General features: G+C 44.6%; 1 protein-coding gene across 3 annotated transcripts in view; it reads left to right on the top strand.

The window, feature by feature from the left end:
* The first annotated feature begins 816 nt into the window (after positions 1 to 816).
* ELOVL6 (ELOVL fatty acid elongase 6) overlaps positions 817 to 24,791 on the top strand; it is a 77,053-nt gene continuing 53,078 nt past the window's right edge. The window contains exons 1-2 of one of the 3 annotated variants that reach the window (XM_071555999.1): positions 817 to 1,066; positions 1,411 to 1,472. In XM_071555999.1, coding sequence (XP_071412100.1) covers positions 854 to 1,066; positions 1,411 to 1,472 — 275 coding nt within the window. In that variant the 5' untranslated portion in view covers positions 817 to 853. Of the gene's footprint in view, positions 1,067 to 1,167; positions 1,473 to 24,791 lie in introns of those variants that run through there. The other 2 variants (XM_071556001.1, XM_071556000.1) reach the window with 2 other exon arrangements.

Genomic DNA, 24,791 nt, shown 5'->3' with positions numbered 1-24,791 from the left:
TCCAAATCCTAAAGGAGTCCTTGCCATAGCATTTTATAACCTTCAGTTTAATCTTGTGCACCTCACCAGCTCAGGCACCAACTTTAGGAAGCTGCCAGTGTAAGGGATCTGGTCTCAGACCCTCTGGCTAATGTGCTGAAAAACATGACTCTCAAGAGTTCGGTAGTCAAAATGCGAGCAGGATCATCAGACTGGTTAACTCTTGATGTCCCACAACTTTAGGGCTCCCTTTTATTTTCTTAGTGCTTGGGTTAAAATTAAAGACTTCCATGTCAATGAGAACTGAAGTCCACCAAAGTTAAGAGCATGCTGACCTGTGAGGATCTGCCTCACTTACGCCTGGCTTTTTTGACACGAAATCTGTTCTCCTCCTGCCTTCAGATTGCAAGCTCCGTGGGGGCTGGGACCACTATTTTAGGTCAGGTCGTACTGCAGTAGACATCCAGGGTGCTGCTGGAGTCGGAAGAACGCAGCTGGAGACATCAGCAAGTGGCAGATGAGACAGGAAAGCAAAATTAAGGCTACAAAAACACCGTGTTACCGAGCTGCGACAGGAGTTCAGCAGGTGATAGATAGACTCGGGATCTCTGCCTCATATTCCAGCAGCTCCACGCATACCATAACATCTAAAAGCCTGTCTGTGCGCAGCAGGTAGCTCGGGGCAGCCTGCCTGCAGGACAGTGTCCCCTAGCACGGGGACACCCAACTGGAACCCCTTACCCCGCAGCACGCCAGGCCCGGCCGGGGAGAGGGTCCTCTACCGCGGGGTGGCAGCAGCCACAGCAGGTGCACTGGGATCTAAATGCAAAAAGAACGCGTAGAGGTGGCGCGTAGGTTTTTTCTGGGGGAGTGTATGCGTCTGCCCCTCTGCTTAAATCTCAGCTTGTGCTTCTTTAGTTCGCGGGTGGTCGGGGGCGGCGCGCAGGGCGCTGCGGCATGGATTCCGCAAAGGGATGGCGGGGTTCCTATTTTTGTAGTTATTTTTCACGGCCTGAGGCGGTGGGGGCTTTTCCTCCCCGCCAGAAGCGTAGCCGCGTTGCGGAGCGGCGCGGAGCACGGAGGAGCGGTGCGGGATGTGCGAAGGGCGGCGTGGGGCGGGTGTCCCGGGCGGCGGTGGTGGTGGCGGCGGCGGCGGCGGGCGGGCACTAAGACCGCGCCGCCCCCGGGCGCTGCGCGGCGGCCGCAGAAGAGGAGGAGACCGGCGGGCCCGGGAGGAGAGGCGCGGAGGGGAGCGGAGCTATGCTAAACCCGGGGTACCGCTGAGGCGGGGCGGGCCAGGCCAGAGGCGGGGGCTCTCCGGCGGCGGGCGCGCAGGGGCCCGGCTCCCGAGGAGGCGGCAGGCAGCATCTCGGCGCGGGGAGCGACTCCGCAGCCACCGGGCCAATGAACATGTCAGTGTTGACTTTGCAGGAATATGAATTCGAGAAGCAGTTCAACGAGCATGCGGCCATCCAGTGGATGCAGGAAAACTGGTGAGTGCCGCCCCCGGGCCCCGCCGCCTGGCCGGATCGGGGAGGCGCTGAGCCCATCCGGGTGCGCGGGTTGCGCCCTGCCGGCGCGGTGCGGCGGGGCTCGGTCTGCGCCGCCGTGCGCGGGCACACGGGCGCTGCCGCCGGCGCTACCTGCGCACCCGGGCTGGAGCCACCCTGCTGGGTTACACAAGGCCGGAGCATCCCGCCGCCGGCGCGGTGGGATGCGGGCCCCGAGCCCCACCGCCGCCCCCTCCTGCCGCGCCCCGGCTCGGCGGCGCAGAGCCGCACACGTGCCCCGGCTCTTCCCTCGGCCTCTGCTGCCTCCATCCCTGCTTCCATCCATACCCGTCCCTCCCGCTCCCCGCTCTGCACCCCCATTCAAACAAGTTGCGCGTTTGCCCGCGTTCTCCGCGGAGCCCCTTTCTCTTGCCCCTCCCCTCCCCCTGCCCCTAATAAAACTTCATTTGCAGCCATGCGGCTGTTAACTTTCCCGGCGTGTAAGTGTGGCCGGGGAGGGGGGACGAGCCGAGCCGCGGCGGGACCGGGGCTGCGCAGAGACCTGTCGGGGCTTCCCGGGTCGCGGCGAGACGGAGCCTGATGAACCCGCAAAGGAGCACACGCACGCTCACAGCCTGGTCCGCCGAAGGGGAGTGGCTGTACAGGGAGCCTGCTCTCTGCCCAGCACTGCCGCGGGGGCATCCCTGGGCCCTGGCTGGCAGCATGGAGGCGGGCATGGAGGGAGCGCGCCAGCTACCCCTGCCCTTTCCGCGGGATCCACTGTCCTCGGGGCCGGTATCCCTTCGCTCCATCTCACCTGCCCACACCTTGTCCCAGTCCTTGCCCTGGCTTTGCCCACCTGCACGGGCCTTGTGTTCACGACTTGCCCGTGCTCACCTGCACCTTGCTGCTGCACTCACCCTGACCACCCTCGCCTGGGTCCCCAGTCTTGCCCTGTCTGCTGCTCCTGTGGTATGTCTCCCCAGCTACCCCCCAACTTTCCCATTTCCAGCATGCCACCCTTTGGCAGTGCTGCCTGCCCTTTTGGGCTCCCCAGTGAGGAACTTGCTATTGCTACCCTCATGTGACAGTTGGCAGGATAGGACTGTCTCTGGGCTCAAGTTTCGGTGTCTACATTTGTAGGGCAGAATGGTCCTAGATCCTAGGTGGATCTCAGCCAGAGATTTGCTAGAATGCTCTAGTGACTGGTCTGGGGACTTTTAAGGGCAGCATAATTAAAATGACCATTTAAGTGCATGTATGTCTCCCTCTGTTCTCCTCCAGGAGAGCTCATTAGCTCTCGAGGGCCTGGTGTCACTCATGTTTCAGGAGATAGGAGATCACATAGATATTTTTGGGCTCGGAGTGTTGGATGCCTCCTATTCTGTCCATATTCCAGAAGAAAATTGGCATCAGAATAGGACAAGCTGGTAAAAGAGGGTGGAGGGGTGATACATGAGTGTACGTAATAGTCAAATAACCCAGGAAAGATGCAGTTTAGACTAAAGAACATGACAAGTAAACAGCACTCCTACATCTTCTTGGCTCTCCTGTGCTTCATGATATGACCTTGGGAACATTACATAACCTCTCCCAGGCCTCAGTTTCCCCAGCAGGGGAAGACCAGGGGAGCGGGGGATAGTAACACTGAAATGCCCCTATGGGGTGCTTTAATGACTTAAGTAATGTTTGCTTAGTGCCTTGAAGATGTCAGGTACTATATCAATGCTAAGCAGTGTTATTAAACTCTCCCTGTCAGTTTCATGTGCTGCAGAAGTTGCCAGCTGGAACTCTGTAACGCTGGGCTCCCACTTCTGGTTCAGAGCAGGAGACCATCAGTGCTGCTGTACAGCTAAAGGGACGTGATCATCCCTGTGCACACGCTTTTAGATCTAGTTTCGCCTTCTCTAAGGGAACTGATGAATTAATAGCTTTGATTAACATGAAAGTAAAGGAGAGTGATCAGCTTGTGGGTTAGGAATGTTTCTGGAAATTAAACGGAGCTGTGCCCTCTGAGGTCTCTGTTGTGACAGGCTTTTCCTGAAAATGCTGATGAAGACTTCAGAATTTCAGGTTAAACTGAATTTTTATCTTCAGGAAATGCATTTGCTTAATGAAACAGGTCTTGTTTGAGCACCTGAGTTTTGCAGGGAGCTTAACTGGAAAAATACGGCAACTCGATGCAATATAAGAAGGCTTTTTTACTTCTTGTCAGAGTGACTCAATAGGTTTGTGTATGCAGACAGCAGTGGCAGTACATGGCTTCTACACTTTGTAGGCGTAGCCTTAATGTACACATCATTAATATAAGAGTGTTCTGAGATGAGGTTGTTAAGTAGTAGTTTGTAGGAATAAACATGTTTTTTCATTCTTTGGGCAGGAAGACAGACTAAGGTCACTTGCTTAAGGAAAGACTATGGCAGGATTTTACACTGTAATCACAATTTAAATTAGCGTGCAATACTATTACAATGTGTATCATGGAAGGAAATTCTTTAGGTGTGGCATTTGTTACTTCATCTCGGAAGTATTTCTTGATACCTTATAACACACAAAAAAGGCTGTAGTGTGTTAGGGGGAATGAAGTAGCTCTAACGAGTTGATCTTGACTTTTGGATTTGAGATGTGTCTTTGAAGTCTGACTAGGTTGCATATGAAGACATAGACTAGTTTGATGATGAACATGACTTCTGAGCTGGTTAAAGCACCAACAAGCCCTTTTAATTAAAATTGCATAAGGCTAAAGCTGGAAAAGCTTGAATGCAAAGCCTAGAGGTAATGGCATACCCCTAGGTACTGGTATGGTTGGTCAGAAAGAATCATGGTGCAAGGAATAAGTGCCTAGTTCTGTTCAGCCAAGGCTTGCCCCTCCTTTGCCTCCATCCTCTGAGCCTGCTCCAAGCTCTTGTCACCCCTTGGGGAAAGTGCATGTGTTCTGCCCTCACCAGTCACTGGCACCCAGGCTTTTCCTCAGCACACTCCCATCCTGGGGCTTGTTTCCTCACTGCCATCTGCCCCTGGAAATCATCCCTCTATGTCTGGCATTAACGGAGCCCATCTGATGGCATATAGGTCTAATGGCAGTGAGTTCATTCCAGATGTTCCTGCTTCACTATACGGTGGATCTCATCTTGCAACGTGCATCACACCGAGACCTCTTTGAAGCTTGGGCCTGGATTAGCCTTGCTGTAAAGAGGGTACTGTTTTGTAAAGAGGGTACTGTTTTGACACAGAGGAAAAATGAATAGTCTTATAAGCTGATGCGTTTCTCACCTCCCTGAGTGCTTGGCTTTATGTTTATGCATGCCTTCATGGTGTAGCCCCCGGAATGCCTGGTTCTCTCCTGCACAGAGGCAGGAGTGGCTGAGCAAGGCTGGAGGCTGCGAAGACAGACCTGCAGCCTGCTGGTCTCTGATGGTAAGAGCTACCAATTAGTTGCTTTTCCTAAACAAGCAATGGCAGGTTTTCCGGAGGTTAAAGAAGTAACAGGTCCGTTTACTGTCATGAAACTCCTTACACTTTATGTTGTGGTAAAGCTGTTGTTGAGAAGTTTAATTATAGTGCGATTGGGTAGCTTTGAATATAAAATACAGTATTCCTTTAAGATAGACTATCATATTGTGCTGAAACCATGGACAGTTTGTGATAAGCATGACCAGCATTAAGTCAAATGTTTATTAAAATATTGCTTAAAATGATTTCTCAAATCAAACTCTCCCAGCACCTTCTCCCAAACTTCTTCAAACAGGGGAGTAGTGTGAAGTAAGTAGTCTGCAGAGGATTTTTTTTTTCCTTAAACTGCTGTATGAGAATTAATGCAGCTTTAGTCCTTTATATGTCATAGGTAAGTATATTATTATTTTTGCAGAAAATGTACAGTTTTGTCATAGACATGTAGCAAAGAGGGTTGCAGTGCCAAGATGTTGATTCCCAGCTGCAGCCAGTGAGGCAGCAAAAACTGTCTGGTGCTTAGGAAAGCCGAGGTGACAGAAATGCCTGGATGGAGTGGTGACCGCTGGAGTCCTTCTCCATCGTGCTGCAGAGCACCAGGTTCGGGCATCAGCACAAAGTGGTAGTCGTTCCTGTTATAATTGTCTGGCCAATAATAATTATCTTCAGATGTCTGCTGACGAGGGGCTCGCCAATGGGGAGCCAGGAGGCCTGTGCTGACTGCGCCGAGATTATCTGGGCGAGGTGACGTCACACCAGGGCTTGCCTAAAATCACAGAAACTTTTCCTCTGCTGCTCTGTCGGCTGCTGCAGCGCTCCAGACATCCCTGCCCTGGCATCGATGCCCTCCTGTCAGCTGCTGCCCTGGGCAGGGCTTTCCTGATCCTCTCTCTTTTGCCTCTTCTGTTTTTCTCCCGGAAAAGCCGAGGTTTAACCCTTGGCAGCCGGCAGCGTGCTTGCAGGTAGTAGCAGGAGCTGAGCAGGAGTGCAGGAAGACGAGCAGGATGAAAGCAAAACTGGTTCTTTCCTAAAGATACTGTGGAGCTCTGCTGCAGAAACAGGCTAGTTTTTTTATCATTAACAAAAGTAATGATTCAGTAAGGAGAAAAGTACTGGGCATGTTTTGGTTTTTAAAGGGCTCTGGCAACTCAGACTTGATTCTGAAATTAACTTTGTGGACCTTAGATGAGTATAAATGTTTGTGTATTTGAAAGCAAACATCCCTGCAGGAAGTTATTTTTAACATTTTGTTACAGAAACTTTTATGTGGCAGAGGCAGAAAATGCAGCCAGTGCTGAGAGAAATTTATCATTTGGTGTGATTCTCTTTCAAGTTAAAAGTGCAGATAGATGTGGAAGGGCATATGGTCGGCTAATTTGGATTTGTAAATACACTTGCTTCTTAATAATTCACACAAGCACCATCAGCCTAGACAAGTTGGTTTCCTAAATGCAGAACAAGCTCTCCTCATCCACTTAAGCCGCTCTTGCCTCATGCAGAAATCGAGAATGGAAGGCTACGAGCATATCTCTCCAGGCATATGTGCAGCCAAAAACGGATGTAAATTATTTTTTTTTCCTGCGTTCTTGCAAGTGAAGGATGTGGAGAGGGACGCTGCAATCACCCTGTCCTTTTCTCTATGCTGCAGCAAGGACTCAAAGGGAAGATGTATGAGTTGCTCTTTTCAACAGAGAAACTGTTTTACAGAGAGCCAAATTCAGTTGGCCCAAGAATTTAGACTACCTTTACAAGTTCTTCTCCAGACGGGATTTTTGCTGCTTTCTTGTGCAAACTGACCATAAAGCTGACAAGGCCATCAGTGGATGGCAGCTTTGGTGCTGCAGAGGATACCCACCTCTTTGCCTTGCTTTCGTCCCACAGGCCTTTCTGAGCAAAAGACTGATGAAATTTGACAGAGCTTTGGCTCCTTGAAAACACAAGGGTAGAGTCTTTGGGGAATAACAGTAAGTGTCCTTTCAGAGTTCAGGTATTTTCAGTTTTCAGTCTGTGTATGGGCTTGGGAAATAAAAGAAAAATGTGGTGGGCACCAAAATGCGATCCTGAACATAAATACATCAATGTCTTCTGGGTTCAGCATACTACTGAAACATAGGCCTTGGCCTTTTGCTTACTCTTTCCCTAGGGTATTAACATACCTGTCATCATATTCTTTCAGTAATTGTAAGCCTCTGAGAGTGAAGACATCTCTTCTACTGTACGAAACACCACGTGCTTCTGGGAATAATACCCTACTAAGAATGGAGCAAGGGGTAATTTAGAAGCTTGCCATCATTTTCAGAAGTAAATATGGGCCTTCAGGAACATTTGGGTTTGGGATGAGATGTAGAATTGTGAATTATTTTGACCCTTTTGAAAAAGTAGTACATATCCTTAACTAAGCATACACTGTGAAAGCAGAAGGATGCTTGTACAAGCACAGGCTGAGTAGCAAGTGGTGGTGTGGACCCTTGGAGGCAATGTGCTTTTTTTGGCTGGGCAGAGGAGTGAGGGGAAGAAACCGATTTCCCCGAGCAATTGGAGTGCAGAGTTCCCAGCTCTCTCCTTCCTCCTCTGAATGCCCTAGCCCTTTTGAATCTCAGGGACTGTTTTGCCTCACCTTGAGGAAACAGCAGGTTGTATGTTGGCACATGAGTTGCTGTTGGCTGTTCTGCTGTCAGGTTGCATGTGGCTCTAAGCCTTTCCTGAACACCACAGCAGTATTCCTTTCTCAATTTCCAAGTTCTTCCTTGATGATGACCCACTGTTACTGAGGTTGGTGTGTTTTTTTCCACCTGCTAGTTACATGTGTGCTGTCCCTTTCATTCAACTTAGAAATGTTTAAAAAACATCTTCTTTAAAAGCAGTGAATAAAATTTACATGGCAACAGCTTCCGTATTCTCCTCCTCTCCCAAATGGGCACAGCCTGGTTGTCCATAGTCTGGTAAAAGAAGTGTAGACAGGCTAAAATAACTTGTTAGTTCCTGTTCTTTTAACAAACTCCATTCTTGTAATGGCTGCCTTTAAATGGGCTCAGGGAAAGCAAGAGATTGCTGCTTGTAACTCAGTTTGATCTGCACTGCCTTACATAGCTGGCCTTTCCCCTGACTCTCCTGTGAAAATGCAGTGAGCATTCATGTCCAGTGCATTTAGTGCTCCTTTAAAAAGTCAAATGTAGTCACATTCCCATTGGTCTCAGCAGTGAAAGGTCTATCAGACTATTTAGCTCTCAAGTTTATGCACTGTGTTTTGCTGCTGATCTCTTCTCCACAGCTGTCTATAGTGGTACTGTGAATAAAGGATCTTTTGGACTTCTTTATTCCATCATGTCACTGCACAGTGTCTGCCCCTTGGTGAAGAGTCTATTCCAAGTCCTTTTTGGCTGACTTTAATGTCCTGACTCCTAGGAATAAATACAGAGATAAAAGGGAGGAAAAGTTTTTAAGGGAAAGGCTTACAGAACTGGAAATGTTGGTAGGTCCAAAGCTGGGATTTCTTTTTTTGCTTTGAGGGTAAACTTCTGTTGGTGTTCATGGGGCTCTTCACAGCTTTGAGAATGATTCTGTAGTGCAGGGTCCACTGGGACTGCACAAGACAAGATGATATAAAACACTTTTTGGAAAGCTTAATTAAGAGTTGAAATACTTTCTATGGAAATGAGCACAGGTTAAAATATATTGTTATTTTTAAATGTAAATTAGCATAATCTAAAATGTAAAATAAATTTTTCATTGACTGAGGCTGTATCAACATATGAGATGTTTGTATATCCACATTACCCATGTACTGCCACCCAGTACCTATTTTTCTTGCCAGCCATTTTGTCAGCCTACTTGAGCCTTGTCCCAGGTTGGAGTAGAAGGGTTCTACTGTGCAGCCCCATCCCTGACCAAAGCATCCCAGACTGCTGCTACTACAAGCCATGCTGTTCCTGTTCATGTCAGAGCATCGCATTCTCTGGGGCTGCCTGGGTTTGCTGGGGAAGGCTAGTGCAGGCTGGTGGGAAGCTCTGCAGGGACATCCAGGTTAGCATTTTGCAAGCTAGCACCAAAGTGGGAAACAGTGAAGTTGTGGTTAGACCCAGGCTAACAAAAGGAGAAAATTGTACCAGTTCATGTGCAGGATTTGCAAATACGGTTATTATTGCTTTCAGATCCAAAGTGAGAACAGTACCTGATACTGCACTTCATGGCGTGCCTTGTACTATGTACTTCATTGCAAACTGTCAATTGCAAGTCTTGTTGACTTTTGTGAGGACATCTTACCCTTTGACTGCTTCAAGTTCTAGTTACAGGAACTAGGACCAAGGTAGAAGGACTCTAAAAGCAACATGACCTCGGTTTGGCTAGAAGAGGGACCCAGGTCCTAAAGAGCAGACATGAAATGATGGGCACATCTTATATCTGCTAAGCAGTCCTTTACCTCCTGTGGGAAGATCTGGTATTCACAATAAGGAAGAAAAGATGAAAATCAATGTCACCTCATGCCAGTGGAGTTGGCACTTTGCAGAGCACGTGTAGTGGTTTATGCAATGCATGGCATGCAGGGGACTGATACCCCTCTGTGAATGTGGAAAGTCTGACTTCAAACTGAATGCAGCCATAGCCACCTTGTAGAAGTCAGACATCAATCGGGTGCCTGAGTCCTATGACTTCAATGGAAATTAAAAACCTGTGTCATCTCTGAAAATCATCTGTAAAATAGGGAAAATTCCTTTCTGGGGATATGCAGAGCTGTTTTTCTACTGTGTCAAAGAGGTGATCCTGAGGTGGTAAGACCTGTGTGAATAACTACATTAAAACAGCACAGAAAAAATTAGTCGTCTTACACTATTACTGCACAGCATTACACCTGTACTAGCACTGAAGAATACTTTACTCTTGCCAATGATGTGGTGCAAAGTTTGTCTCCTTGATTGTGGTAATTGAGGACTGAGAAGTGCTGATGTACTATTAGAGAGGCAAGGCAGTTTAATGTTGGTATCATGGGATTAAACTGCAAAAGGCTGGACCATTTTTAATTGCCAATTTCAGAAAGGAATTGTCCTTCAAATAGTCCAAGAAAACTTGACAATTCAACATCTAATGATAACTTCTAAATAGAAATTTTAAAATTTGTCGGTAATTAGTTTCAGTATATGAAGTCTGCAAAATGAGTGAAAAATGAATTGTCCATCATCCAGGTTGTGAACTCAAATTGAATATGTTGATTTTGATGATGGCCTCAGTTATCCCTGGACATAAAACTTAAGGTCAGTCAAGAGCATTATTAAGGAGAAATGTCTGTCCTATTTGTCTTGAGCCATCAGTAGTATAAATACATTTGGAAAGAGCAATCCCAGGAAATGGAAATTAATATTTTAAGGGGAAGAAACAATAAGCCAAGTTCATTTCAGAAAAAGTACCAGAATGGTATCATTGAGAAATCTGATCTTCTGACTGATAAAATTGCCTAGTTTTCAGTTTTCTTTTTTTTTTTTTTTTTGCTTATTTGGGTTTTTTTAAAAATTTATTTAGAGCCATTAAGAGTTTCTTAACCTGACAGTAAAATCCCTTAGATATAAACAAAAGCAGGATGGCAAAGTTGTTGCACTGTGCCATTCAACTAGTGGGTTTATGAACAAATGTTTACAGTGTCTCCACGCTATTTTTGTACACTGTATTCTTGTCCAGATCCTCTTGTCTACCTTGTCTTTCACAAAGACTTCTGCTCTGTTGATATAGTAGCTGTGGGCCTGCCATCTACCCTGGGCTGTGTCACACTTCAGCCCCTCTCCCGGGTGTGGACCGGGGTCCGGGCCATGTGCTTGGGCAAAACCTGCTGGTGATTTCACTGCCTTTCCTAGACAAAAGCAGAAGCTGTGAGGATAAGTGGAACTGCTGATGCGAGTGTGCAGCATTGATGGCAGACTCATGGCGAAACAGGTTATTAAACAGATAAAAGTATTTCAAGATGCATAGTGGTGTCTTTATGGTTTACCCATTAGAGATTTTCATATGGTATTGCTGTTGGCTACTGTCTGAAACAAGATCCTGGCCAAATTCAACCTTTGATCTGACCTCATCTGTGTGCTTAAATATCCTTTTCTGATCACGGGCCTGATAATGAAAACACTATTTTTGGCCACGCAAAGACTGTCTGGAAGTGACATTCCCTCTTGCAATGGCAGTGTACACAGACAATCTGTTTATTTTGTTACATCATTATTTGTTATTTTAGAGCTCTGTAAATACTGTGGAGTTAAATACATTATTTTTAAATTTTGCTTGAAAATCTGATGCTTGGCAAGATTCCTTCTGGGCAAGGCACTGCCCATGGATGCAATGAAACACTCTTATCTTGCCCACAACAGCTTATGGGTTTAGTTTAAGACTAGTACCCCAGACAGACAAAACTTACTATTTTTGAAAAGGTGTAGATAAAGTATTGTGTGGACTATGAGAGCCAGATCTGTGCAGCTACATTGCCACCGTCTCTGTGACCCAGTGGAGAGTTTTGCTTCTGTCCCAGCAGAGAGAGGATGGTTCCAGACAGCCAAACATCATGAAGAAAAGTAATGTTATAGCACTGAAAGGATTCCTTAGCTAATGTGTCCTGGTTCACTGACTTCTAGTATCATGTCTGAAATGTATATTTTACATTTTTAACAAATTCACATGAGTTTTCCAACATTTTCCAGGAGCTCCTCTCCTATATCAGTGCTTAGATCATGGACAAATTCCAAAATATTGTTTGAAAGATAGGATCAACATCAGATATTCCTATTGCAACACTTGGAACCAGACTGTCACAAGGCTGTTGTACCCAGGATGCTTACTCTTGTTAGGAAATGAAAGAAATGTTTTGAAAACATGTCCCTCAGTGTTCATGAGAGGTGGTCCTTGTGTAATGGTTCCCTTGCATGAAATGGTAGTTACACTGGATGCCCTTCCCAGATTCTCCATGTATATCTTTTGATCCTGCTCAGGATGTTTGGATGTCCCAGATCCTGGTATTTGCTGATTGTGGATAGTTTATGTTACTGTTCACTCATTAAGACCTTTGACCACCTTGGAGACCCTGGTGATGGGGTTTGTCTGACCATGGATGCCTGCTATGTAAGGTGTCTGAGTCATCTCATAGGAAGATGGGAGCTGAGAGAAATAAAGAATTGTACTCTAAAACCACTCTCTTCTCCTAACAAATGTAGAGACTCCAGGAACTAACTGGATCATAGCTATTTTCACACGATCCTTCTTACTTCCTCACCCACCATGAATTTTCTTCACTTTTTATCACCCTTTCCCCCTCCCTCTTTCTGTATATCTTTTTCCCATTTAGGAACAGTCAAGTCAGCAGCACGGGTGGCTGTATGCTTCTATAAAACAACCTGCAGGGTGGGAAACAGCTGGCACATGCTTTGGTCTTGGGCTGGTGGAACTGGGCAGCACAGGCCCCAGCCCTGAGCTGTCTCTGGATGAACAGAAAACGCCCTGCATCAGGGTAGGACCATGAGCACCTTTTGATGAAGTCACTTGGTCCTTGATTTCTGAAATAAGGCAACAGTAAGAAGAGTTCTTGGTTGTAGCTTTCTGCAGCCCCTGTTGTATCCTGGTATAAAAGGGCCCTCTGATTTAAAAGCCACTTTCCAGTCACTAAATGGAAAAATCCTAAATAAAGTCTACTGTAAAACTTTTGTTGGCTTCAGTGTAAGAGATTCAGTTCCTAAACTTGTACATGTTTGGCTAAATGTAATGTAGCATCTGGTATGTAAAACTATTATGACAATTCACATATTTTGAAATGGTTATTACTGTAAATGGAATAATTGGGAAAGATGCTGGAAGAAAATAAGGAGAAAAGAAATTGTGTCTACATTTAGGAAAAAATACACACCAAGCTGATAATGTGGGCAATCCAGAGATTAAAGAGAAATTGTAATTATAAGAGCTATTACAGGTTTTTAGTGTGGGATGAACAAGCAAAGCTCCTCTCTCTGCTTTCTGTAGTAGCATGCCCTTGACCAAGAAGTAAAATGGACTAGGGTAATAAAAAGGGATCTGTTAGTTTCATGGATTGTCATTAAAGCTGGGAATGCAGATTTTGACCTCAGGCTTTCCAAATGCTCTTCTTGCCTTAGCAGTCCCTGTGACTTCAGCTGTTATGGTATCATGGAGCATCTTCCCTGATGAAGTGCTGGAGGATTCAGGGTAGGCTAAGTGTGTAAAGTACGTGGTACTTTGGTGTATCTCAATGAACTGTTGCAAGTACTGCAAGCAGTTTTCAATTGGTTCCCTTAAAATGGCATATGGAATTGAGGGAGGCTTTTGACAGACCACAGGCCTACACTTTTCTTTTATGATTATGTTCCAGCGTTTTATCTTCATAGGTAGTGTCCTGATGACCTTAGTTAAAATCTGTATTTATTGCTAGCAGAGGGGTATGCCCCTTTCCATTAAACTAGATAGTGTTGCATCTGTGTACAGGGGACATGAATTTGACTTCAGACATCTTTAACGCATTTGCCTTGTTTAAATTTTCAAGAGTGATGCTTGACGATGGAGTTTCAAGTAGCTCTTGTGTTGTTAAAACTGCTGTACATCTTGAAAGAGGGACACATATTTGCTGTATTACCATGGAGAGTTACAGTATTTTAGTGTCTTTTTCCTTTTGATACGGTCTAGACAGAGTCTCACAGTCACATTCTTGGTGAGAGGCTTTAATGACAGAAAGCTCTATAACATTTCTAAGAACAGGAGGGATGCTTTGAAAGTAGTGGATCTGCATAACCACCAGGGCTGTTCTGAGAGTTGTCTGAAGCCATTGCAAATGGAAGTCTTGACAAATGAAAATTGCCATTTTTTTGACTTTCAGCTGATGTCTCTCTTCTTGTCTCTTCAGGGTGATGTCAAGATGGGTTGCCTTGCAGGTGATGTGGCCTAAATAGTACCCATGATGGCATATATACAGAGGTGCTTGTGTGCCCAAAATGTTGCACTCATGCAGTCAGAACTGTTTTCTTCTTCTAGTTTGTCTAGTAAGTTGTGAATTAGACAAACATTATTCTCTAACTGGATCTCGAAGTCTGCTATGATAGTGCTCTGTGGTGTGGTCCTGAGACCTGCTTCATTAAAAAAGTCAGTAAGGCACCCATCTGGAGAACTATAGACTTCCAAGGACCTTAATTATTAAAAGTGGGGTCAGTGGGAGACATCTGTGATGTGAATGGGAAGAGGATATAAGTTTTTGTGCATAAGTACATGAGATGGTCTACTATTACTTGTAGCTTTGATGCAGAGATACGAGTGCTGGCTGAAGTTGGAATACGCCTCCATCCCACAGGCTTCCCACAGAAATACCAGTGAAGAGGATGTAAATGCAGGATCTGGCTGTGGAGTAAATGGGTTTGTTTCCCAGGCACTGTCTTGCATGCAATCCTTTCTGTGCTCCTCTTCCAGAATAAAACTACTCATATCCAGTGTTGAACCAGTTAATGTTAGCAGTGGGTAAGGATGCCTTCTGTGCTCTGAGGTAGTGGCTGTACATTGCAGAAAGCCTTACAGAACAGGAGGGGGGAACGATGTCATTTGAAGTCAGGCTGTGTTGACTCATAGGAGACATTCTGAAGGTTATGGATATATGTTAAGCAGGTATTAAATAGCCCTTGCTATATAAATATCATTTTCAAAAGCAAGTATCCTTCAGGGCGCCAGAGTGTATAAGAATATGAATTAATTAGAGTCTGCATTTTCACAGCAGCGGAACAACAGGATTTAGATCAGAAGAAATTCAAGTAAGTTTACTTGAAATCTGGTGATTTTTGTGAAACTTCCTGGCCTCATGCCTTGGTTTTTCTTCCCCCTCACTGCTTTCTGCAGCTGTGTCCCTTGGACTTGGTGTAGTGGTTTGTGGTGTGTGTGACCCCAGAGAGGCGCAGTGCAGCCGTGCTGCCCTACGGCTGTTGGCAGAGGAGCAGGTTCACCCGCTGATGGGAACATGTCAGGGCAGTACTCAGAGGCACTGTCACTTGTTTTGCAGAGAAATGCGGGCTGGCAGGAGCAAGAGCCAGACCACAGGCCAATTTGTAAACAGCCTAGGTGGAGCATTTCATGGCCTGCAAAGTGACCAGGTTAATGCAGGAAATCTGTAGCCTTTACCATGACACCCGACACAGCAGCACCGCCAGGCTTCTCTGATTGACCACATTTCTGTGCTCGCATCTCCAGCTTTCGAAACATGGCACAGATTTTTTCCTTTCTCAGGCTTAAGGTAGGGAGCAGGGCAGGGAGGGAGGGAGGAGCTGGGCAGCAGTGAAGGAAATCTACATTAAACCTTCCCAAAACCAGTATGAAAACACAAAGATGAAAGGGAAGGACCCTCACACCAGGGTGATGTGTCGTTCAGGTTACTGAGGCAGTGACTTTGCAGCGTGAGCAGCCTGGTGGTGCATTCAAAAATGCTTGCCTGACTAACATATTGCTTACATTTGCTGACTCACTCTTGCACTGCTGCTTTCTTTCTTGTTCCCTGGATGTGTTGATTTTTATCTCTGTTACTAGGGCTGTGCCCCAGACACTGTATAATCAGCGTGTTTGTGGTTGGCACCAGTGTGGGTGGGAGGCATCTACATTTGGATACAAATGTTAATAATATAATTCACCCACAGGTGAATAATAGCAACAAAATACAGGGGCCTGAACCCCTCCTGGCGTGGGAGGGAGGTCAGTGACACACTTCTCTTGGGGCAGGGCTATCCCCGAAATCATTGCCTGGCATTTCGCACCACCTGCGTTCAGTGTTGCTGTCTCTTCAGGTCCTGCCCTGTTAGAGGATTCAAGGTGTCGTGACACTGCCCCCCACCCTCAAACTGTTTTGACTGTTTAATTTAAACTCAGAGTCACAGGATATTCTGAATTGGAAGGGATCCACAAGGATCATCGAGCCCGACTCTTAGGGCAATGGCCTGTAGGCAGCTTTGTGCTTTTCCCTGTAGAAGTTGCTAACACAGGCAGCCTGTGTCTGGAAGTGCTTTCAAAGTGGAAGCCATACACTGGCATGGCTGAGAACCACGGCGGAGCTGCTGGGTCCCTGCTGTCCTTGCTTTTCTAGGGGAAGTGCAGGTGATCAAAGGCCCTGCTTACCACCTGCCCTTGCTGTGGAGTTCTCCTGGAAGGGCTTCATCTGGCTATTCCTCTCTGGCTGCGCTACAGCAGTCCTGCATCTGTAAGCCCAGCTTGCTTTCCCACTTTGATCTTTCGCGCAAAGCCACTTTGTATCTGTGTCTCTTGCCACTTCAAAGGATGCCTGTTCTTGACGTGTAGTGCTTCTGTACTTCTGAAGGTACGTGTCTTCTCAAATACCAGTGATCCTAAGTGATTGTGCTAAAATGTTTGTGGATCCAGGTTAGTTTCCAAGGACAATTATGTCTTCAGGTGTTTTTCCTTTATGGCCCAGGCCTGTAAATTTTGTATATGAGTATCACAAGTTGTTGCAACTATCTTGTCTTCTCAATGTCTTTTGAACAGGCCACCATTTATTTTTCTTGTCCAGATTGTTTAGGTCTAGTTTGAAGCCCATCTCATTAAGTTGTCATCAAATAACACTCCTGCCTCCTGTTTTAATCAGACGATGTCCAATATTTTCACAGTAGTCTTCATGCAAGGAATGACACTGCATGGCCAATTGCCAGGAAACTAATTAGCAGCTTCTTCCCTCATGGTTCAAAGAATGTTATGTATGTATTCCCAGGAGATCATACCACAGAGAATCACCTTTTAGCAGCATTGCTGTAAATGAAACATGCTTTTTCCCTTTGTGCCTTTTCCTGCTTACCACTTTTGTATCAGACTGGGAGTAGATAGGGAGTGCTCCCCAACATCACCAAGCAGAATCCAGCTTTGATGATGCACCTTCAAAACTCTCCCTGTGTTGAAACTGTGTCTCCACGTGCCAGCTCTGCACAGCAGCAGCTATACAGAGGCAGTCTTCTGAGTACCTGGACACTTCAAGGAACTTCAGCCTGTAAAGGGCTTCTTTTTTGGTTCCTTCTAGATATGAATGCTTTTCCCAAGTTAAATAGTATTTATAAGATTTCTTACTGTGGGTTACTGTATTTCACATTCAGTGAGATCAGTGATATTTAGCATTTGCAAACAGAAATCTTGGAAAAATCTTGGCATTTTTGACCGTGACTTTTGTATGTGCTGGAGGGCATTAAACATGCAGCTTCTCTGGTGTTCTCTCTCAGCCTGTTTCTTCATAATGGAAATGACTGTCAGGTTCTTGAATCAAACTCTGAAAGCCCTCCAGGCATCTCAGTGGCAATGCCAAGGACTTGTGACCAGCTTTCCCCACTTTAGGATTTACATTTTTGTTAATGATTCTGAAAACATAATATACCAAATACATATTCAAACAATATCAGGACAATGTGTGCTTGTACACACAATTTTGTATGTTTGTTAATGCTTTTTTCTCAATCCCTTTGTCACCAGAGTGCAGGCTACAGTTTGCTTTCACTTGGAGGGGCATGCAGTGTACCTGAAATCAACTGTCACAGTGGTAGAAATACAGCCCTACCATCTGCTATGGGCTTACCTAGTCTGCACTGAAGCAGGATGAAGCTCTGGAACACCTTCAGTACATTGCTGATATCATTGTATACGGGCAGTGCAGCTGAAGAAGTGTTTGAGAAAGGAAGAAAATTGTCAAAAATTCTTTTGAAAGCCATGTATTTTTACTGACTCTCAAAAGCGGTGCCTGGCACCTTGACCCCATGCAGTGAGAACTAAATGATGAGCAGAGCCTTTGTTTTACAATGTTAGTCTATCTTCTCTATTCCAGCTTCCTCTCAATTTGTGTTATATTTACTGGAAAAGAGCATCTGGCATGGCCTTTTTGTAAGTCATACATTTAGATTTATTTTATCCAAGTGAACAGAAACCAGTCCCAGAACAAACAATAATAAGAGAGCTTTAATAAAAATGCCTTATCTTTATCAGTGGTAGCACATGTTCTGTTGAGATCTGCTCTACCAAAATATTTCTTCATTTCTGTTGCCTAAGGTGAGCAATAAGCTTTTTCTTCAGCATGACACACTCTCACAGGACTGGGTGAGTAGTGGTACTGGAACAGATGAACTCTTTTCCACCTCCAGACTGCAGCACCTGCTCTCAGTAACATTATGTCCCCTTGTGCAGCTGGATGATGAATTTCTGGGATGAAAAGCTGCTTCTTAGCAGACTTTAAAGTGGAAACCAGGACTTTGCCACCCCGCTTTCAAATGCCCTTTTTCAGAGAGTTGAGGAGAAGTTTCGTTGCCTTACCAGAGCATCCTGTAGTCTGGAAACCTCAAGCCCACTCCCACCCTGACTGGCTCCCAGACTACTGACTCTTCAGCTTTGTGCCATATCCTCTCCTCAGCCCAAAGGTGACCACTTGACTTTTTCTGTATGATAAAGGAAGAGGTTTGGGCTGCAGGCAGAGTCAAGGAAATACCCATATATTAGTTATATGGATAGTTAGTTCAGATTTTCCAGCTGTTAATTTTACAAGCATGTTGACACATCTTAATGCAGTTAGAGGTTATTAAGTCCAAATTGTTAATTTTCATTACTTTATTAGACCTTTAGCATTCATGTTTAATCCAGTACTACTTATTGGCCTAGGCAGTATGTTGATACTTTTTAAAGCTTCAAATTTGGCAGCTCTCTGAAAGAGTACTTGTATTTCCCAGATACTTGGATGAATTTCTTTCTGCTGCTGTTAAGCATGGAATTAAATTCTGCATTTGGATTACAAGCCCTCTGTAGAAAGGAGCCTGATGCTGTCATTCTAAGCAGCATCACTGGGTGATTTTAAAAATGGTCCCTATATGTGTCTGCCAGGTGGAGGCACTGGGTGGAAGGCTGATGGTGAGAGAAACAGATTTAGTTGGATCAAATGAGGCATAAAACATTGTACCAGCCAAGGAGGTCTGGGAAGCTGCCCAACAGACCATGCGACCTTGTTCAGTGAAGTGAAGCCTAGCATAGGATGCTTCCAACTCTCTTCAGATTCCTTGGGAAAAACATCCTGCTGGCTACAGCACAATAGAATAAGTATCAGTCACAACTTTTTTCTGTGTTGTTTCAACATCTTCCCTTTTGGCATAAAAGTGCTTCTTCAGCGATTCAGTTTTAAATTTCAGAATTTCTGGACTACATTAGCATTTAATCTGCCTTCTAGTAGCTGACAGTTTCTATCCTGATTTGCAGTGATTAAAAAGTAATCTAGCTAGGATTTGGTGGTACTCCAGGATCAGGCATTTTTATCTTGTAAGTCAGGTTTTAAACTAAATGCAGATTACATGTACACCTGCTTTATTTAAAAAAAGTAGAATCAGTGTTTCATTCTTAATATAGAGACTGTTGATGATTCCCTGGTTTATTCAGAATTGCAGATGTATAACTGTACCTATACAGTGAGAGAACATCTTCCAACTGACTGATTGTCTCTTCAAAGGGGCACCTTTGTGGCCAGTCTCAGAAAAGTGCGAAAGCGGTTTTTAAGTCTCTGCTTGTGACTGCTACTTGGTTCTTGCAACTGTGTTTCAGGAAGCAAAAAAGCCTTGTCATGCTTTGCTGAGGCAAAGCTTCCACTAATGCCATAGGGCAAGTTTTTTCCTATAGTGTAAGCAGCCATAAAAAAATGCTAACTTAGAAGAGATTCAAAGGCATGTAAATACTTGATTCTTTTACAGAGAGCATCTTTATGAGATTTTATTAAATATTTTGTCAGGTTTTTCTGTGTCTTGTTTTCTTTAGTGTATGTTGGCACTAAATGTCTGCTGACCTTCATTGCTTAATAACTCAAAGTAATGTGTGCAAATCCTGGAATTTATATATTTGATTTTTGAGTAAATGCATTTCAGTGCCTGTTTAAATCTGCTTGAGCCTTAAACAATGCTGATGTTTATACCCTACAGATGTATTGCAGTTACATTGCAGGTACTTTCATGTGACAAATTTTATTTATTAACTCTTCTCTGATTATGAGAAAGTACCAAGTGGGAACACTGATCTGGGTACATAAGAAGGACGTGGACGTCTTGGAGTGAGTCCAGGCAAAGCCACAAAGATGATCAGAAGGCTGGAGCTGTGAAGACAGACTGAGAGAGCTGGGGTTGTTCAGCCTGGAGAAGAGAAGGCTCTGGCGAGACCTTATAGCATCTTCCAGTACCTAATGTAGGCCTATAAGAAAGCTGGAGAGGGACTTTTTAAAAAGGTATGAAGTGATAGAACAAAAGCTAACAACTTTAAGCTGAGTGTAGATTTAGATTGGCTGTAAGGAAGAAATTCTTCACTGTGAGGATGGTGAGGCACTGGAACAGGTTGTCCAGAGAAGTTGTGGATGCCCCATCTCTGGAATTGTTCAAGGCCAGGTTGGATCGGCCACTGAGCAACATAATCTAGTGGAACGTGTCCCAGCCCATGGCAGGAGTATTGGAAATAGTTGAGCTTTAAGATTCCTTCCCACCCAAACCATTCTGTAATTCTATGATTTTCCATCATATCTGTGCAGTTTTTGCAGAAGTTGTACTTAACCTGTCTGCAAATATATTCACACAATTTTGTTGTGGTGTTTTTTTGAGGTTTTTTACAAGTATGCTTTAATTAATATTCCTCTGAATTCTTCCTGGCTGCTTATTAGTTCATGAAGAGGTACACAGAACTTTCACTGGTTAAATTCAGTGGTTAAGCATGTATGATGAAATCCATCCTACGAAAGCTGTAGTCTTCGGTTCCTGGTGTCAGTGCTCTGTCCATATGACTTTCATGGCTTGCCTCTCACTTTTTCATGTTGTGATCTGTTTAGCTTAAGACAGCTTGTGATCTTTGGCTTGTAAACAAAAGCAATAAACACTTCTTTAAAGTCTTCAGGGCTTTGTAGAGAGAGTTGTCCTGTTTTGCCATTAGGCACTGTTTTTAGTGAAATACCTTATCCCAGTACACATGGAAATGTATTTAAATGGGAATCCTATTTCTAACCCAGCTTACGCAAGTAACTATATTTGGACTCCACCAAAGGTTAGTGCATTATCCAATAGGCTGCAGTCACACTAATGTCTAACATTGTTTTATCACATTTGAGTAGAAAGTAGTAGCATCCTTGAGCAGCATCATGCAGTGTCTCATATGGCACTGCTCAAAAGCATATGTAATGAGTGTTGCTTTGTAAAGGCTTTCTGCACCCTCAGTCACTGCCACATGGGAATAAACCCGTTTCCATTTCACTATGCATTGTGTGTACTCTAGTGTTTTACACCATCACATTTTATTTGGTACCAGCCTGGACTGTGGCCCTGCATAAGATAGTACCCTTTCTCTCACTCTGGGAGCTGCTTCCAGTTCACCTCAGGATGAAGATGCAGCATATCTGCTTGCACAAAGTGAGATTCAGGCCCAGATTTCAACAATATTAGAGTTTTTGAATATTGAAAGTCTTTGATTTTGATTCTTATTCATTCCCTACAATGAATGTGAACTAGGTCTAAAATCCCAACATGCTGTGGGTGAACCCTTCGAGCCTGTGCAGTGGATTTTTTAGGTGAGGCACAGTGTGTGCGGAACTGGCCCCACCCTTTACTCCTAAGGTTCATCTGCCACGGCCAAGCGAGCTTGGACGGTGACAGCGAATACCTCAGGACATAGGTTTGGTTAGGATGGTTGCCAGAGGGCTAGCGAGCCCATCTTGCCCATGGACTCACGTTAATCCTTCAGTTGATACCTATCTGGCATAGGAGACCCTACCAGAGGCACCATACCACTACCAGCATAGCACACAACCTCATGAGGGCAAGCAAGCTTCTCCCCTGCAACAGGGGGGTGTCCGTGGAGAAGCCAACATGCTGTACATTTTAAAGTTCAGCTGAGTTCATTTCACTGAATTCAGAGAAGGTTGCAAACCTTGCAGGGTTACTTTTTGCAAGTGAAATATAGAACAATAACTGTTACTGTTCTTTTGTGTATAATTCTGTTCTGTAACTTCTCCAGTTACATACAGTACAGTTTTGGTGTTGCTTGGGTAGTCATCCTAAGTCTGACAAGACCTTTTTCTTAAACAATGTGGTCTGAAATATATAGCAGAGTTTTCAGCATTATACTTTATTCCTTTTCTGCAAGTAAATTCTTAAGTCAGGACCAAGTTTTAAGTCGAGTAACTAGAAAATAAAGTATCAAGTACAGAATCTTACAGAATCTAAAAGCACAAGGCCATTTCAGGTTTTAATAAGAGGTGAAATGTTCTCCGGAAAAGCTCTCCAAAGAAAGATCACTTTCCTTTAGGTTATTCTGTGGATAGTTGCATTTTTTCTATGTCTAACACAATTACTGCTCAGTTATAAAATAATAATTTCTCTGGAGACATCAAGGCTTTCTTCTCTTGTTTATTATATTTCTTTTTTCTCTCCATAACAGCTGTCTTGTTATACAATAGATGCAGCAAACCAAATACAAGCACAGTAGTCTTTTCCCAAAACAAACGTTTTCCTACAGATCGAATAAGGCAAAATCAGGTAGCCAAGTTCCAGAGATCACTGAAACTTTTACTTGTTATGTGTGTGAATCTGGATGCTCAGCATGGGACTTCACATCAGTGTTAACTGTGTAGAGAGATTCCATATTTCAATAGTAACCTTTTAGAAGATGATAATATCTGAAGTTTAACATAAGCTATTCCTCAGTAACAAAAGATGATGCAGTAACCTGCATGGGTTAGTGTGACCACACTAGTGTGTCCAATTCAGCATTACAATAATGCTGTTTCTTACTACCTATTATCAGTAGAGGAATGGTGGGTAGCCCCAATTACAAACTCATGTAGACACTGCATGCTCCTTCCTTGGTCCTGTGCTTGCAGACCTGTGCAGAGAGTCATCTGTTCTCTACACTTCAGCGTCTACATAGGGAGAGAAAACTCAAAAGGTTTGCAATGTTTTTAGGCTCAGTCACAGTCTTCACAGAAGGCAAATTCTGAAGTAATTTTAGAAAATCGTAATGAATGAGTTGGCCTGCCCTGGACTTTTAGTTATTGTTAAGATGATCACATAATTCTGTATTAGATTTAGTTCAACTCAGTATAGTTGAGGCAATTAAAATAGCTGGGAAATAAGAAGGAAGACTGGAGAACAAGTACAGAGGGAAATAAAAAAAAAAACCATGAAAGCTCCTGGTCAACATCTCAAAGGCTTAGAAAACTAGCTTCTTTGCAAGGAACTTTAAGCTGCCATTTCCTGTAAGGCCAAAAGGAGTTTGCTGTATTCTGTCTAATCTTTCTGGATCACTCTTCATGGCTCCCAAGTATAAAGACAGCTAAACCTAAATTTGCTTAATGGTCAGTATAAAGGGGTCTTGTATTTTTAGACCTCTTTCTTGGAGTCTAGAACAGAGAGAATTTGAAAGAGAACAGCCTATGAGTCATGGTCTGGACCTTTCTTTGCAGACCCGATTAAACATGGGGAGCTCTTAGCAGTTACGAGGTTTGCCTTTATAGGGTCCCTTCAGTGCTGAGCTTCATGTAAACAGGAAAGAATTGGAGAAGAAATATGGTGCTTTATCTCCATTGCATTTCCTATGCAAAAGTGTGGGCTGAGGCATTTGGGAATTTCCCTCTTAATTATACCCTTCGTTGTGAGAAATGTGTTGATTGAGGTTCAACAAGACCAAGCACTGGATCCTACTCTTCAGCCACAACTCCATGCAGCACTGCAGGCTGGGGGGAAGACTGGTTGGAAAGTGGTTCAGTGGAAGAGGACCTTGGGGATGCTGGTTGACAGCAGCTGAACATGAGCCAGCAGTGTACCCAGGTGACTGAGAAGGCCAGTGGCATCCTGGCCTTTATCAGCAATGGTGTGGACAGCAGGACCAGGGTAGTGATTGTCCTCCTGTACTCGGTGCTGGTGAGGGCGCACCTTGAGTGCTGTGTCCAGTTCTGGGCCCCTCAGTACAAGGAAGATACTGAGGTGCTGGAGTGTTTCCAGAGAAAGGCAACAGATTTGGTGAAGGGTCTAGAGTGTAAGACCTATGAGCAGTGGCTGAGGGAGCTGGAGTTGTTTAGCCTGAAGAAACGGAGGGTCAGGGGAGACCTTTTCGCTCTTGACAACTTCTTGAGAAGGGGTTTTAGCCAGGTGGGAATCAGCCTCTTCTCCCAAGCAATTAGTGACAGAACAAGAGGCAGTGGTGTCAAGCTGCGCCAGGGGAGGTTCAGGTTGGACATCAGGAGGAATTTCTTCACAGAAAGGGTTGTCAAGCATTGGAACAGGCTGTGCAGGGAGGTGGTGGAATCACCATGTCTGGAAGTGTCTTAAGGAAAGACTGAACGTGGCACTTCATTCCATTGTCTAGTTGACATGGTGGTGTTTGGTCAAAGGTTGGACTTGATCTCAGAGGTCTTTTCCAACCTTTTATTTATTCTGGGATTGACTTTACCTAATGCCCACATACACACTTGCTGGGAACTGATTCGAGCAAATTGCTTTGCGTAATGAAAAGTGTTTCAGCTTAGTTTGCTATCAAAAAAAACCCCTGAGAGTTGTATTCAGTACTCAGGCAAGAGGAGTTGCAGAGAGACTGTACCCCTCTTGCCAGCCATGGGAGGAAGATGGGGTGCTATGAGCTTGGCACCATCCCCTTTATCAAGCATTCCCAGAGTAGTATCGTCATGATTATGGCTTCTGCTGGTTGCAGGTAGCCACACTACGTGACTGGAAAACTCAACCTGCCTGCCCCTGCCTTTTGATGACACATGAAGTTGTGTGTGTTGCACAAATAAACAATCCCCTGAGCTCTGTGGGATGAGCTACTCTGCTTGCCCTGGCTTCCTGTTTGTTGCCATGTCACATGTAATAGTAATGATGT

Source organism: Pithys albifrons, chromosome 5, assembly GCF_047495875.1.
Source record: "Pithys albifrons albifrons isolate INPA30051 chromosome 5, PitAlb_v1, whole genome shotgun sequence".
Lineage (NCBI taxonomy): Eukaryota > Metazoa > Chordata > Aves > Passeriformes > Thamnophilidae > Pithys > Pithys albifrons.
The sequence above is the reverse complement of the archived record's forward strand: the minus strand, read 5'-3'. Positions and strand labels throughout refer to the sequence as shown.